The sequence below is a fragment of the Mugil cephalus genome, chromosome 22 (assembly GCF_022458985.1).
Source record: "Mugil cephalus isolate CIBA_MC_2020 chromosome 22, CIBA_Mcephalus_1.1, whole genome shotgun sequence".
In the NCBI taxonomy this organism is placed as follows: domain Eukaryota; kingdom Metazoa; phylum Chordata; class Actinopteri; order Mugiliformes; family Mugilidae; genus Mugil; species Mugil cephalus.
The window spans coordinates 15,765,646-15,782,342 of NC_061791.1; the positions used below are offsets into that span (position 1 = coordinate 15,765,646).

At 42.4% G+C, this 16,697-nt stretch overlaps 1 protein-coding gene across 1 annotated transcript; it reads left to right on the forward strand.

Annotated features, from left to right (window-relative positions):
• The first annotated feature begins 452 nt into the window (after positions 1–452).
• On the forward strand, positions 453–16,454 carry tm7sf3 (transmembrane 7 superfamily member 3). Its single transcript, XM_047575808.1, has 12 exons — positions 453–751; positions 2,775–2,929; positions 6,977–7,127; positions 7,466–7,586; positions 9,619–9,790; positions 9,889–10,066; positions 11,731–11,817; positions 12,275–12,355; positions 12,489–12,641; positions 12,893–12,993; positions 13,849–14,011; positions 15,205–16,454. Exons 1-12 carry the CDS (start codon positions 670–672, stop codon positions 15,456–15,458), a joined length of 1,698 nt encoding a protein of 565 aa, XP_047431764.1. The 5' UTR covers positions 453–669; the 3' UTR covers positions 15,459–16,454.
• Positions 16,455–16,697: the final 243 nt, after the last annotated feature.

Consider the following 16,697-nt stretch of genomic DNA (forward strand, 5'->3'; position numbering starts at 1 on the left):
AATCATACTTCCTCAGTTTTCTGGTGACCCTGACTCTGTGTCCTCTCTCACTTTCACTTGAGGTAGCCTACTAAACATCAATCCATTTTGCCCCTCACATGCACTGTAGTCAGCTAACCAGATGTTTACACTTTTTTTCAGGTTTATTTTTTCTCATGCCGTCCCTCCCCTGAAGAGCCTCACACTTTGAAAACCGCTGGTCTAATGGGATAATAGTAACAAGTGACTCAATCAGCAGTTGTGTTTTGCCCAAATTCATCCTGCGGGCCAGATTAGACCCTCGGCGGGCCGCTTTTGGTCCGCGTTCCGTATGATTGTCACCCGAGATCTAAACAAAGTAGGACGCCCTTCATTATGCAGCTGTTGCTGTGAGATTGGCGCTTGCATTGCTGCTGTCAATGGTTAGCGATCACAGAAATTCGTCTTAGATACCGAGAAGGGGCGGGAGCGGAAATATCGCGGGACTGAGATTGTCGCGGAAGCGTCGGTGCGCCGTCGTAGTGGCGGAGAAAGAGAAGCTCGGTACGCTCGACCCGCTCACTTTACTGCAGCATGTCGCCTTTGCGGTGGCGGGGACTTCTGATACCCAAACACGGGAGACTGCGAGGTTACCCATGAGTTTTACTGACTGCCACACAGCAGCGTTTTATTGTCAAACAAAGGAAGCAGATGAAAATGTGTCGTTTGATTTGGTACCCGCTGCTGCTGCTGCTGATTTTCGTGGAGTGTGGCGTTCACGCTCAAGTGGAAAGTGAGTAACATTATTGCAGCTAGCTATTTTATCAGTTTTAGCAACATCATTTAAATGTCTCCTAAACTGATATATTTAATGCAGCTTGTAAGCTAACGCATATGTAGAATTCAGCTGTATTTAAGTTATCGAGAACATGGTTCATCTTCGGCATGTTTACATGACAGCCTATCAGCAGGGAGATGAGGGAAATCACGGAGCAATACTAACTGTATTTTAACATAACGTTACGTTGATGTTCTTATCAAAACGTTGTGTTTTTTATTTGTCTTAGTCAATGTACACAAAAATGTGGTATTACATGAGCCCTAGTCCTAATACTCAGACTCGTGCAAATCTTTTTCTAAAATGTCGAACTTCTCCTTTATTCTCAATGTAAACTCTATGCATGTATGTGAAGGATGAGTTGGGACAGTAAAATAAGGGAATAAGAACTAATTAATTTGCTGTTTACATTATTACAGTGGTTTTGGACCCTTCTTGGTGTGATCTGGTTTAATCAAAAACAAAAGTCACATGCACAGCTGTAGGCAAATATTTACTCATCCAGAGTAAAACGTTTTGGTGATTAAAGTTGAAAAATCAAAGTTCACTTAGTGATCTGCTTCTGAGAACTTGTGACACTTCTCAATTGTCCAGTAACGTTTTGTGGAAGGTCTTTGTCGTTCACATCAAACTGGATATGCCTTCAATAGGTTGTCGCACCATGAAAAGTGAAATAAACCCAGGCTTGTGTCCTACATTGCTGTTTCGACTTTGGCTCACATATTTGCACGTGCTTTCGCTAATCGGACAAATCAAGGCAGCTGTAGTCCTGAGCTGTAGTTTGACCTGCAGGCGTTCAGCGCGTGTAGCCTGCGCCAGGTCTGCAGAGCGTTAGCTTTCATTCTCAGCATTCTTTCCTCTTTTTTTTTGAGAAAAAGACATATTCCAAACATCAGCAAATGCACAAATTCAGTAAGATCCTTCGTACAGTAGGGTCCAGGCAGCTCATATATGACAAATTATGTGTATTTTGTTTGTCTGTTCACTTTATAACATCATGTTCCTATATCAAAACTAGTTGTGGTTAAACTCTCGCAACTTTGAGACTTGCTGACATCAACCAGACTGATCAGTGAGTAATCGGTGATATAACTGGTGAGGAACGTTTTCTTGTGATGTTTCATTGAGGGGGGCGACGACTGAACGCTACAGAATGAGGTCGCGTCATTGTGAAACCTTTGCTTCATGGAAATCAACGTGCACTATTAACACACTTAAGAGTGGCAGTGTCGGTTTAAGAGTGATTGCGCTTTCCATTTGGTTTATCGGTCGAGCCACACGCGCTCGTTGCATCTGAGGGCCATCGTTGCATTCGCAGTATTTGAGTTGGCCATGGTATTGCACCAGCACCTCCTTGCACATCTCACTCAGACCGCAGTGAATTAATAGTTACCGATTTACTAAAATAGAAAAGACCATGTGAAAACCAAGGGTGAAGATACCCCTTTCCGTTCTCTGCAGAGGACCGCTGTATTAAAAACTGTACAGAAGAAGTTCCATATTTAATCAACTGACAATTTGAAATGTATTTAAATTGCTCGTATTACATTATTAGTCACAGCTCTATTTAATGCACGCGTTGTCTTTAACCAACAATATGTGAGCGCACGCTTGAGTGTTTCAGTATCGTAATTCTCTCTGACTTGGTTTTAGGTTGGGTTCTGTCAAAGCTGCCGTCTCTGTCAACGTTAGCAGTTTTCTTCTTCATGTAATCAATTGTCATGTTCTTTTAACCGTCAGCAACCTCTAATCTTATGGTTCCTTGCTGACTTTCAAAGCGTGTGGACTCATTTGTGAGTTTATCCATTTGTGTGTCGGACGTTTTCTGTGAACCTACTCCCATGTTTGTGGTCGGCTGCATGGTGACACTGTAGCAGAGCTGTTTATGAGATGCACGCTACGTTCAGTCTAATGAAATTATGCGACATATGGAATCCAATCTGACAGTTTATTTATTTTTATTCTTTGCCTTTCTCAGACCGGGTCATTTTCCTGCCGGGGGCCTTCCAGAACGTGAGCGTCTCGAAGAATGAGACGGTGCAGGCCGTGGTGTCCAGGATCCCCGCCGAGTTCACCTTCATCACTCTGCAGTTCCACACGCAGCACCGCAACGCAACGCTCTCGTACACGACGGTGAGAAAGTGCCGATCTTCTGCACAGTTTCAGACGAGAGCCTCTGGTTTCACAATGGCCAGCTGCCACAGGGGGTTGTGGTGTTGAATCTGGGTCCACATAGTGATAACGCACGAGGAAAGCGGTGCCTTCAAATGGGGTCCAGAACAAATAAAGAACTATAAAATTCCCATGGAAATTTAGAGTGCAGCAATGCTGCTGTAGTGGCTTAGTTTATGGTCTGAGGGAGTCATAATATTTTGGCATTTTCTGTGAGACTTGTCTCAGTGGTCATAATGTTATGGCCGTCTGCTTTGAATGGGGGGCACACTGCTGGGGCACATTTTGGAATGGGGGGGTGTGGGGGCCATGGAGTCCTCCTTCTCTATTGCTGTAAATGTCTGAGGGGGGTTGTAATCTTTTGGCGGACTGTGACCACCACCAGGAATCCCCTGAAATTTGAGGAAATCCTGAAGTTAGAGTGCGGCCATAGACTCCAAAATTAAACAAGATTATTCAACATTTTTTCCAATATTTCCTCAAGACATAAACTGCGACCACGACCAAACCGTAGCAAGTATCAAACCGCAGTTTTGTGGGGAAAGATCTACACTTGTCGTGCCTCGTACAAACTTTAAAGCATTTTCCTGCTCCAAAGCATGTCCGAGTGATCTTTCAGCAAAGCGAGGGAGGCGATTTCGGAATGTTGGTGATTTTTCTATTCACTTGTATGCGCAAAAAAAATGCCCGCTTTTTCCCATTTATTCCCACACTGTTGGAAGAATCACTTAGAAAAGTCATAGTGCACCATAATTAAACTACATAAAAACATATTAAACTAACCAGCTGCTTCCTCTAGCTACATATTGAACATACATCTCTTAACATAGTGTAAGAGAACTGTACAGGAACGCCACCAGTCTTTACAAATATCACAGTCCTTGCCCATCCCGCTTGTATTATACACCCTCGTGATTAGATCCGTTGAGATTTTTAACAGCCATTTAAACTAGTTAAACTAGTATGTGGTGTGGTGCTGGATCCCAGAAGTGAAACTTCCCTTGGTTTTCAGAAGATACGATCCATGCGGCTAAAGGTTTCAGCAGCATGTTAAATTTTCTGTGAGTTCAAGTAACCACTTATCACACCATCTTTTCTCATGCTTGTTTACCTTAGAGAGGGCATGCCGTCATTTTCTTTGTGGTGATGGATCACACTGACATGCCTCGACTAGAGGGTGAGATTGCAAGATACTGACCAGTATCTTTAACTGAACCCTCTGTCGGTGGCGTGGTTGGAAAAATGAAACGTAAACCGTGAAATTGTAAGCTTGTTTCATACGTGACCAGGCAGCTAGATCTAGCTCTGATTTATGAATGGGGCTTTGTGAGCCAGTTCATCTGACCCTCTGAGAGAAGTCGCAGTCAGCTGATGTACAGTCCTCTGGTCATGAGTGGCAGACAGCCCCCCCCCTCCTCAAAGGGAAAAGCTTCTGGCGTCGGTCCCAGAAGTCTTAAGAGACAGCTCCATCGAGGCCCGGGCATGCGGACAGATTTAGTTTAGCTGTTATTTTTCTTGGTGTTGGAAATAGTAGGACGACTTTTCTCAGCATAGTTGTTGACGCAAGTGGGTATCAGAGGTTGACATGGAGCAGATCACTAACAAGAACCAACACCGGCCAATCTCTGAAGGCAATTCGGAGGGAAAGAGGAAGTGTGCTCTGAAACAGATACAGATAAGGTTAATAAAAAGTGAATATGCACAAGTCAGTTTCCTTTCACCGATTTTTTTATCACTTCCTCAAAGATCCATTTTATGGTGATTATTTAACCAGTCTTCCTAGTTATCAGTTCCATGGCTTCTTCTCATCTAAAAAGAAAAGAAAAATCAGCCAAACGTGTGGCAAATGAGAACCTGGAGGTACATTGATAACCAGACATGTTCTAGATTGAATGTTCCCAGTTGGTGACTAATAATAAATTCTTTAGTTGCTTGTGCATATGATGGTTTGAGGCTTCTCTTCAAGAGAAGTCCACAGTGATTGAAGTCTCTCCACACGCACTAATGGTATTTGTCAGAACATGACCATCGTTTCACAATGCGGTTATCATGTGAGCAGGCAGGATGAGAGTTGTAGGATGTGGGTGTAGTGCTTCGACCCACCAACATTTTCTCACTGCAGATTTGCGCTACCTAGAACCATGAGCATGATGGTGTGGGCTAAAGTAGCAACTGAGTATCAACCATGTTGGTCGTCATTCGGATGTGTTTTCTGCTCTTATCCATTGCAGTATTTCACGTTTTTAAACTCAGAAGATGCTGTAATTTTTATTTATCTTTCTTAGTCCTCTGTAGCATGTGAACTGGGAGCTCCCCAGGTCAGGATGTGGTGAAGTACATGTCACACTTCACTGATTGACTCATCCTGCTGTCAAGAAAACAGATTCAGGGTAGAACTTAGAATCAATACTTTACACTTCTTTCTAAATCCTTTAAAAGTCTTTTTAGTTACTTATGTGGACACGTCTCATGAAAACATCACAACAAAGAATTTTTCATCTGGGCCACACTTTCAGGTGGATCATATTCATATTCATTCTTAAAAAAAGGTTTTGTTTCTATGCAGTTACGCTGACGACCTTTGAGCTTCTGTTTATCAGTAACAAGAATAAAGTCGGTTAGGTTGGACATAAACATTTCTTTAAACCCTATCTTAAGATCAGGTGTTTAACCATTACACCGCTTCAGAGATTCATTAACCCAACAACTTCATAATCTATAATGAAACTGAAACAAGGAAGCAATATTTTCAATATCTTACCTTAAAGGCCTGTCCACTGTATGGGTCCAGACTGAAATATCTCTACAACATTCTACAATGTTCTATAACACATCTAAACTTTCCCCAATCCTCATGGTTTTCATTGATTAAGGATATGATTCATACGTTCTGGGGATCCTCTGGATTTTCACCAAGTACCATCAACGGGTCAAAGTCCAGTGGATCAAAATGAGCCTCAGCGGCTTTAGCTGTACTTTGTTTGTTTTTTTTAATAGCAAATGTTAACAAGCTAGCACGCTTGTTAAACTCTACATTCAATAAATCGGCACGTTAGCATCTCTTTATGAACACGCTTCCATGCTAGCATTCAGCTAGAGCCACTAGCTTGACTCTAGACCCTCACTTTATGACTCATGTGTTTTTTGCATATGCTTGTGCAGGTTCTTAGGTCCCTAGGGGGGTCTAGGGGAATTTAGGGACGAACACAATGTGTTCTGTGTAAGGAAATCTCACAGAATAAATGGTGGCGAAGGATGGAGCCACATGGTTGTGCCAAATAAATGAAAGTAAGACAACAAAACTGGGTCTAACTAACAAACATCTATGTTACCGGTGGCACCAACCAATAATCCCAGTGTCCATAAACAAAAGATTGCATATGTGATGAGCTATATAGGGTACCCCCGTCTCACCTATAGTATAGTCCACACCCTCCACCACATCTAAAATAAATTGCACTCAAAATGGTCCACACATCTCAATAACAAGGTAGGCAATGAATCAAAACAACCAGTGTTGAAGCAGATTAGTGAGCAGCAGCTGGATCCGTTTTAACCTCCTGAGACCTGCGCCTTTATTTGTTATTTACTGTTAATTTCCCCAAGGAGCTAAGAGTTATAAAAACTTAGTATCATTGTTGAGCAGGACCTGTAATCCCAATTTTCTCAAACGGGTACTTGCTAATTAGCTACATATTAGCTTTTTACTACTGGTAGAATTTGTTAAATTCATGTGTCATATCAAACTAGTGAATTTAATAAGCATAAATAAACAAGTTTCAAACTTAAAAAAACTAGACCTTGCTATAACTAGATGGCAGATAAAGGCGTCCACTTATGAGGACAATGGGTCTAAATGAAGCAGAATAAGAGGCTATCACAAACCTGCCCCCATATGAGGACGCTTGTTGAATTAACTGAACGAACTAAGGACAAACAAAAGAAATGCACTCCCACTGTTGGGGACATCACAAGGTGCTAACAAGTTGATATTTGTTTTTGGTTCAGAAGCCAGGCCTGGGTCTGTCTCTGACGGCGGTGGACTCTGGGCTCCTGTCGGCTCTCCAGCTGGGCCAGACGTCCCTCTCCTTGTTCCTGTCCTCTCCCAGTGGTGACGTTGTAACAGGCACCGGGGTCATCCTCGCCTACTCCAGCGCCGGTAATTCTTAAACTCTCTTCAGGGAGTTTGTGCGAGGCCTCTGTTCTGTCTCGTTTCTCTCAACTTGAGTGTTGCACAAGAAGTCAGAAACAGGGAAGTTTGTGAAATCTGTTTCTGTAGTGTAATTTTTACCACAGACCAAAAAAAAAAAAAAAAAAAAAGTGTGAGGCCATTGTGATATTGACTTGAGGAACCTCATGCAGACCATGTGTGAGCTCTGATTATGTGTTGCTCATATTCTTTACTAGCTTAAAACAAGTCATCGTGACATTCATGATCCTTGTTCTGTCGTCATCTGTTGACCTAATAACCGTTACAATAAATGTTTTCTGTTCCAGACCCTGTCCCTGGAGCTTGTAACATGGAGTCCAACCTGGACATTGATCCTAACATCTATATCCACTACAACCTCTATGAGACAACAATCAAATTTGCGCCTGCAAACTTGGGATATGAGAGGTAACATTTCACACGGACTGGTGTTGTTTGTTCCACTTCCTGTTCAGCCTGCTCAGTTGTAGGCTCCACGCGCTCCTTTCACAGATTGCATCTGATGCGACCTGTCGTTAAACCGCCTCGCTGTTTGTTTGTGTTGAGATGATCTCGTGCTTTCTCTTACACACACTCCTACGCACGTCCTCCCCTCGTCTGTATTTGATATAATTTTACAACCCTGTGTCCTGTGGTGCAAAATAAATCATTTACAGTGTCAGGTTTTGTTTACCTAAAGGCTCTTGAGAGAGAAAATGTCTCGAGTGTTTGCTTGTGGCCGTTGATTTTTAATCTCGTCTGCTGTTGTCGAGGGATTGTTCGTCTGCTGCCGTGAGGAGATGGAGCTCACTGCCCATGAATGCCTCTTATTTTCCATCGGCTGAATTACCACTTGTCAAACAATGTCATGCTTTTTTTTGTGGATTTTTTCAGAAATTCCAAAGAGTGTGCGTGTTATGGCAGTGTAGTTTTCAAGTCAGGGATTTGGACCGAAAATCCTAATGGCTTTGTTACCCGTATTTGTTAACTGACATGCAAAGTTTTAGAGACTTTTCTTGCTCAACGTGTCTGGCTGGTGCAATCTAACACTGTATCATGTGATGAGTCCACCTGATGACCACTCCCTCTGACATTACTAATACCCAGGCAAAGGCACAAGCCTTGACAAGTAGAGCAACATATTCGATGCTTATACTTTATCTGTGAAGGATTCCTGGAGCTGTCTAGTACCCATCAAAAATTTGAAATGGTTGCAACTACAAAATACTCACATCTAGTGTGTGCCCACCGTTCTTTATCCAGGAAGGACAATGGAATGCACTTATTTTTATAAATATACTTAATTTGTGTTAAGTAGTCAACAGTGAAGAAGGATGGATACTCCTTCTTCTTCCATCATTAACTCAAACTTTTCAAACTGATCAGCTGTTTTTGTAGATGTATTTCTGATGAAAGACGGCGATATGGGGACTACGCTCTCGTTATTTTCTGTGACTAATTCTTATCAAAAGTTGCCTCGTGTTTTTCCAGTTAAATCCTTTAATTGTGAAGCTGTGGCAGGAAGAAATGTTCTTTTGGCAGCAGCAGCAAGAACCCGTCGGATATTGTTTGATGACAATTTGTCATTCTAACGTTCGATATCCAGATGTCTTTTCGTAGAGATGCTTTTGTGTGTGTGTGTGTGTGTGTGTGTGTGTGTGTGTGTGTGTGTGTGTGTGTGTGTGTGTGTGTGTGTGTGTGTGTGTGTGTGTGTGTAAAGATTCCTCAGTGGCCATGGGCTGAAGAACCACAGTGCTACCTTATTCAGAGCATCAACGAACAAAAATTTCCTAGACTAAACTCTTGAACTACACAAAACCTGCTTTTATTAGTATAATTAGTAATATAGTATTGAACTGGCATGTTGCAATATGTTTATAATGTCAAGCATAAAGGGATCTTATCTAAAATGTAGATATACTTGTTGCAGGAACATTTCAAGAAACCGAAAACGATGGGTTTTTATTTTATTTTATGGTTTGTAATCTTTCTTTATGCCTTGAAATTCGTATTGGTCAGGGGCCAAGGTTATTCTCTGGTAAAAGCGATGTTTATTATCATTTGTGTAAAGCCAGAACCTGCTTTTCTTGCTCTGTTTAAAAAGAGAAAATCAATTTAATCTTGTTACTGCAAATCAAAGCCACACCGTGCAGTTCAGTACAGTGGACAGGCATTGTTCATCATTTTCCATGCCTACGGTTTTTCTTTGTTTGCTTCAGTGTCACTTGGTGACAAATCAACTAAGTAAACTAGGATAAAGTAGGATTATGTTTCCCAACAATGCATGTATGAACTGTTCAGTTGAGTTCACTCTTTGCACTAATACATCATGTATAAAACATCATAGAGCCCATGACCTGTTGCCATCTGACTGTTAGGCCTGTTGTACATCATACTTCTGGCTACTAATTTCGCAGTAAAAGGAGTTTGATTTGTGCTCTCTGTCTGTGCTCTCTGTTAGAGGTAAAGCTCCTCCAGCCTGCGACCAGTCGACGGAAAGCACCACGCGTTGGCGTCTGCAGTACGACGTCTACCAGTACTTCCTTCCTGAGCGCGATCTGTCAGAGCGGAGCCTGTTCAGTGGCATCCAGGCTGTGGCCGACATACAGGGCATGATGCAGAACGGCAGGCGGGTAGGCACTATGAACATGACGCACTTGATGTTGAGTTTAGTCATGTTTTTTTTTTTTTTTAACTATTGAGCTAAGTAATGTGGCGTCTCTGCCTTCAGATCATAACGCTCCTGTCGACAGATGTGAGCGTAGCAGTGTTCAACTCCATCCCCGGTCAGGGTGTAATCTACTCCGTCATCGTCAGGGATCCGTTGTTAAACACCTCGGCCTCCTATGTGCCCGTCCACACCTACGCCTGCAGCTTTAATTCCACTCTGGACGGCTGTCAAACACTTGGTGAGCCCGCGTGCTGTGCCGTTTGATCACCCTTTATTGTACATAATCCTCTTAAAAACCCTGTAATTAAGGGCTGGATCCTTTAATTACTATCTCTTCTATGTTCAAATTCTGACACAACATAAGCTTATGCACGATGAAATAGCTACATACAGTACAATGAATTATTTTTCTGTCTGGGGAACAAGGGCTCTACTGGGGCTTCTGCCCATAGGTGCAACAACTACTTCACCAAGAACTCTAACACTCTCACTATAATCCTATAGTTAACCCATATGCCTCTACTCATCGGCACTAGTCACACCCCGGTTTCTAGCTTTCCAGTCAAATGCACATGTTAAATAGGTGGTGGAAAAAGTTGACGATTGAGATCTCTCTGACTGGCTTATGAGCTTACAGAGCTGTTACACAAGAAGACAGACGAAAGTAACCTACATAACAAAGTTCTAAGGGCACACACAAGGCGTTTCTCATTTTACGCCTTTATCTAATCTGAACATTCACATACATTCAGTATCTTCCAGCCTGGTGATCTAGGATGATTGAACTAGAATGAACCCACCAGGAATGACTCAGGAGAGGCCAACGCGGTGCAACAGTTTGTAGCTCTTCCTCGGTTCCTAGCCTCCCAACTGATATTTGAAGGAGGAATTTCAGACTGCTGCCACCTGCTGGAATTATTTCAAGCAGGTGTGTCAGTTTGGTGTGTCCATACCTTAACATCTGCAGATGGACCCAGTCTTTAAGTAAATTTATGAACCAAACCATACTGGAAATGCAAATGTTAACTTGTTGTCAGCATCTTCTGTGACTCTAAACGGCTCCTCTCTGACAGCAGCCGTTTTGTTGTAAGCAAATTCAATCCAACAGCAGATGACGTGAAAGCTGTTAAGCCCTCTGTCCGCCCACTACATAAAGCACACCCAAATGATTCCATTGGGCATGAGTTCTTTGCCAGAGCGTAATCTGTTCCCAAACAGAGTGAATCCAGACTAGAGATTGGCTGTTAGTTGCGTTTTTTACTGGTATTGGCATTGCCCAATATGCAGTGCGTTCATATATATGTATGTATATATATATATATATATATTCATTCATTTCATTTTATATATATTTTCTCTCCTGGCAAGATTTACAGACAGGCGTATCCACAGGTAGCCCTGTGCTGCTGGAGACCCTGCGATACGGTGCAGCCCATACATTACCCCTCCCCCACTAGCAGAGTGCGTGAAGCTGGAAAATACTTGTGCTCTACCTCTTTTTAGCTGTTTATGTTGTACATGTGAGAGCGTTAAGTATTCTTTGAGTTCAACAAATGTTTATGTTTTTGGTTAAATTGAGATGTGTAACATTTCTTATCTTTTAAAACCAGTATCGGCTCCAAATATCGGCTCAGAAAAATTGTCAGTAAATATCAGCCATCGGCCATTGCTGTTGTAAAAAATCAGTATCCGCCCTAAAAAAAAATCCATATCGGTCGATCTCTACTCCAGACCAGCTTTCCACCACTTTGTAGGCTGGAAAATCTAGCAGCTTCCAGGCAGTTTAAAAGGGAATAATTTAAGAACATAATTTAGTCAAACAGATTTCAATCTCTTCATGTATCTTTCACTAGTTAGAAAAAGCAACAAAGTTTTAACTGAAGTTGACGATGCATGTTTCAGGAAAGATATCTACAAAAATCTTTTTCACCATCACTGGCTTGGCCGGCCTGTTTGTCTGCTTCTGTGGACATCGATTCTTCAAATGTGGTGAGTAGTTTGATCTTGATTCATTGGTTTATTCTTCTTTGTTTTTTATCATTGCTACTGTCATTTGTTGTCTGCCGTCTGATAACTTTATTGAACTGTGTGTACACAGTTCAATAAAGTTATCAGACGGTATCAGACGGTGAACTCGGGTTCCAGCCGTGGCCTCCCTCTCACATGGTTAGAAATGTATTTGTTCCAAACTGAACCCATGACTGTGATATGCCACTGATTCTGATTAATATGAAGATGACCGAGTCAGAGGGTTTGGTACCGTGCGTCTCCCATCTGTTTATTCCACATAATGTGCTTTCATCCAGTTCCAGCAGCTGATTTTTTTACTGATGTTTGTGTGGAGAATGAATAACCGTAACAGAAGTTCACCTTTTCTGTTCTCATTCTCTGTACCGCTTTGACTTTTCCCTTCTCTTTTCTGTTCCCGTCTCTTCCTGTCATGCAGAGCTGTTTTGCATGGGATTCAGCTTTGCGTCGTTTTTCTTCTTTGTGCTCATCACAAGGACCACAGACCTAACTTATGACCGTAAGTTTATTCATTTTTTCCACCTTAAATAGTCGCACGGCTGTACACAGTAGTAAAATGCCCTCAATAGTTGAGTCAGAAACGCCATTTCATCCCACAGCTTTATGTCCTCATGTTGGTTGTGTGTGTGCAGTCTCTCTGACAGTGTCGGCGGTGGTGGGGGTGCTGGGCGGGGTCGTACTGGTCATGAGCTGGTGGCGTTTTGGCTCAGTCATGGCCTGTGTCGTCGTGGTTGGCCTGATGCTCGGCTTCCTCGTCGCCTCCATCGTCCTCTTCACTCCGCTCGGTACGAAAACAAACAAACAAACAAAAGAGTAACCTAATTTTGTGTTGAACGTGTCCTTTATGACGTGTCTTCTAAGCTCCTGCAGCCTCATATTGATGATTTCTACCTAATGAAAGTTTAACTTTTTTTTTACTGTTTTATGATTTATGTTGCTCCTGTTTTATTGTGTTTGCGTTAGAAATGTAATAGCTACCATTTCTAACAGTAAGCCTAAAGGGCTGTTTGTTTTACGTGTGTCTTGTGTTCTTCAGGTGACCTGGACATGTTCAGACGTTCTGATGCAGTTTTCTGGGTGACATTCTGCTGCATTATGGTCGTTGTCCCGCTCTTCTTCGTGCGCTGGCCCAGAGAGGTAACACAACACTTTAACCCACAGCACTGTACAAATTTAAAGAGGTTTACTTTGGCGCCCCCTTGGGGTCTTATCTGGAATTACACTGCGATCAACAGCAGGCTTAATACTGCATTGAAAGGCATTTATGGCGTTCAAGTTTTATGTAACTAGGTCGGATTAACGTCTGTCCGATTTGCGTGTTATGTTTCTTTTTTACTGACACGTAAATTCAAATAATGGTTTTAGCTTCTTGCTCTGACTTCTCTATTCTCTATTTGGCAACCCCGCAGTGACTCCAAAAAGAGACTGCTGTGGCCAAGCAACCACAGATAGTTTGAGCTTTTTTTTTTTTCTTTTTTTTTTCACGGAAGTTGCACAAGAGAACACTAGAAAAGGAATACGCTCACTTGGCAGATCATTAGAAACCTCTCTTCAACTGCACTAACTAATATCTAATCAACTAATATCTAATATCTAATCAACCAATAAAGTGGCAGCAACTCATTCAGACATGTGCACGCAATCACAACGATGGACCAGAGTGAAAGGTGATTTAAGAAACTTGGAATGTTGCGTGACTGTCGGTGCCAGACAGGCTGGTATTTCAGACACTGATGACTTACTGAGATCATCACAAAATGATCAAACAAAACAGTGAGTTGAATGAACTCAGATGGCCTCCACAGTCACCAGATCTCAATCCACTAGAGCACCTTGAAGAAGTGGTGGAAGATTAACGGAGGAGTGGAGGAGGTTAACATCATGCAGGAGGAGCTGATGAATCTGTAGCAATAGTGATGCCGTCATGTCTACACAAACCAAACAGTTGAAAAGGTTAAGAGCTGTTTGTCACAATACATTCCTGTCTTCCAGGGGAACATCACCACGTGCGGTATTGTCGGTGCGTACGCCGTCATCCTTGCTGTCAACGCCTACGTTTACACCAGCCTCTCCTACATCACCCTGAACATCCTCAAACGCCTCCTCAACAACAACTTCAACGCAGCGTTCACCGACGTGCCGTTCCAACCCATTGGTGAGTTTAGGCTAGGGGTGCAAAGTCAGAAACACCGTTGACGCTAAAAGCTACAGCTACTCTGTGACATTTGGCCTATGTTACCATTTCAGAATCCTAATTTTATTAGCATGAGCCTCAGATAGCTAGCTAAACTGGACCACTTCAGAACACCTTCACAATTTTAACACATCTGTAACTCCATCACATCAAAGCCGTATATTAAAGAGAGTCTGTCCAACTCAAGTCATGGACGCCATGTTTGCTACCTCAGATCGAAGATTCTACAGTGTATCCCTATGGGGCGGATGTGCTAAGTTGAAATAAATCGCTTATTTTCACCATTAACGGGCCAATGAATGATATGGCCAACATCTGTCAATATGTAAAAGGCCAGCGCCAATATCCCAGCGTCTACTTACTTTAAATATCTTAAACAAGCCTGTAAAATGATCATCTGTCGCCATAGTTTTAAATTATAAATACTCAGAAATAGTGAAAATTAATCTAGTCTTACTGTTATTTAGTGTTATCATTATAACATTAGCACGCTAGCCATAATAACTTACTAGTAACCGAGGCGAAGTTATGTGTAAATTAAATTTGTCTATCTACATGGATATAAATTACCTGCACACATTTGTCTAAGCCTTTATTCTAGATAACTAGCTAGCATAAGGCTTGGTTAACTTCAAACTTCATTTATTTGTAAAGCAGTCTTGAGATCAAGGGACACATTAATGATCACTTTATTTTTCCTATATAAAATCTTGACAAATGTCAAAGAGAGACATTGACATTTAGTCACATAACAGGGAGAAATTAGTTGATATCCAGTTCTTCCTGTTAATCTTCTGCTCCCATAAGTTTCTCAGTTTTTGTTCACTAGAAAAAAAGTTTTCCCAGTCTTGTTCTGCAACAGTAGACTGAGCACTGTTGCATATTTTAACTTTTAATCCAGCTTCATTCTGTGGTAGCTCAGATGGTCTAGTTGGCCCAACTCTCTAATATACACTCTGCATCATCACCTGAGCTCCACCTAGTGGTCCAACCTGGAACTACAGCAAGCCTACACTACTATGATCAATTAACAACTGAGAGTGGCATTAACTTCCCTGGGGCACGCCTAAAAAAAGATTAAAACCAAAGAAGTGCAAAAAAGATTTCTTATTGGTTTATATAAGCCTTCATTCTTTTTCTTTGTCTTGTACCAGACTACGTCATGATCACGGTGTGGGTGGTGCTGGGCGTGTGCGGCATCGTCCTGCAGCTGTACCGCGAGCGCTCCCGGCCGTTCTTCCCGCCCAGCCCCTACCTCATGTGGCTGCAGGAGCGCGAGCGCCGCAAGACCAACGTCCTGGACCCGAGCCACCACTTCCCCTCGCTGCCCAGTCGCATCATGGCCCGAGCGCGGCAGCTCACCAGGCGCAACGAGCCGGTGGGGGAACACACGCCGCTGCTCCTGTGAAGCTGGAGCAGGAAGCCATGGCTGCCTCTGTCCGGAGGCAGGTCACGCATCTACGGTCGTCCGTGCGGGTTGGAAAATAACCCCCCCCGATGGACTTTTAACTTGCGGAGGCTCGGGCCGCCAAGTTACGAAGAAGCCAGAGAGACTTTGGAGTCATGTTCTTCATGATCGGTGCTCACCCAGATCATACACACCTCAGTGGGAGGGGTGTCTGTACAAAGACCTCTGACTAACACCATCTTTATTAAACACTTACATGACATTGGAGCGGACACTGACGCAGAAGGCGTAAAGAGCTGACTAGGATGTAGCTGTTCTCATGCTTTCTGCCGTCTCTTGTGCTCATTTCACTGTTTGCACTAAAGTCACGAACCACTTTACAAACCACTTTCAGTTTTGTCTGCAGAAGGAGGGCTTTCTCTTCTGGAGACCTGGATCATATCTAATGTTTTTAACTGATCACCACTCTGTGTGTGCGTTTCCCAGCCGGCTCCTGAACGTTTTAGCATTTGTGTTTGGTTTTAAATTCTACACTCAGGCCAGACTAAAAGCCTTAAATGCACTGACGACCTAAGAAGATGAAAAAAGAAAAAAGAAATCTGAATAAACATTCATCATTTGTCTGCACAAGTCTGACATTGTAACCCGTTGCTTACATTTTAACCTCATCCAGCCTTTTTTGTACTTTGCACACTGAACCTTATTATATTTAATCTCTCGCGCTGTTGATGTGTTGATTGATTTCCTGTAAATCTGTGACTCTGCTGAAAGTCAGGCCGGCGTGCCGGGACTTTTCCCAGGGTTTCACACTCAGCTTTTAGACTACTGATAATGAGGCGACTGATGAAACCTTCGGCTTCTACGTCTTTATAAATGTCAGTGTTTTATCCTGGTCTCATGAATCAGAAACTGTACGTGGAGCGTGTTTAGAACCAAATGAGCTCAGTTGTCGTTTTTAATTTGTTTTGATATTTAATAAATGCCTAAAGGTAAAAACCTCTTTACTGTTTTGTTGCTGCACTTGAAAGGTTTCAAAGTAGGAAGCGTCCATACGATAAGGTTTTAATTTTCACTCTTATTAAAAAAAAAATGGTATCTAATGTGTTGGTTTTTAGTTATAGATACAGTAAAATGAAAATAATATTACTCAAATATACTTCACCTGCATTACCTTTTTTGACCCCATGGACTACGTAACATGGGTGGTAGTTACCTGTGTGTTTGTCTCTACAAGTGCCA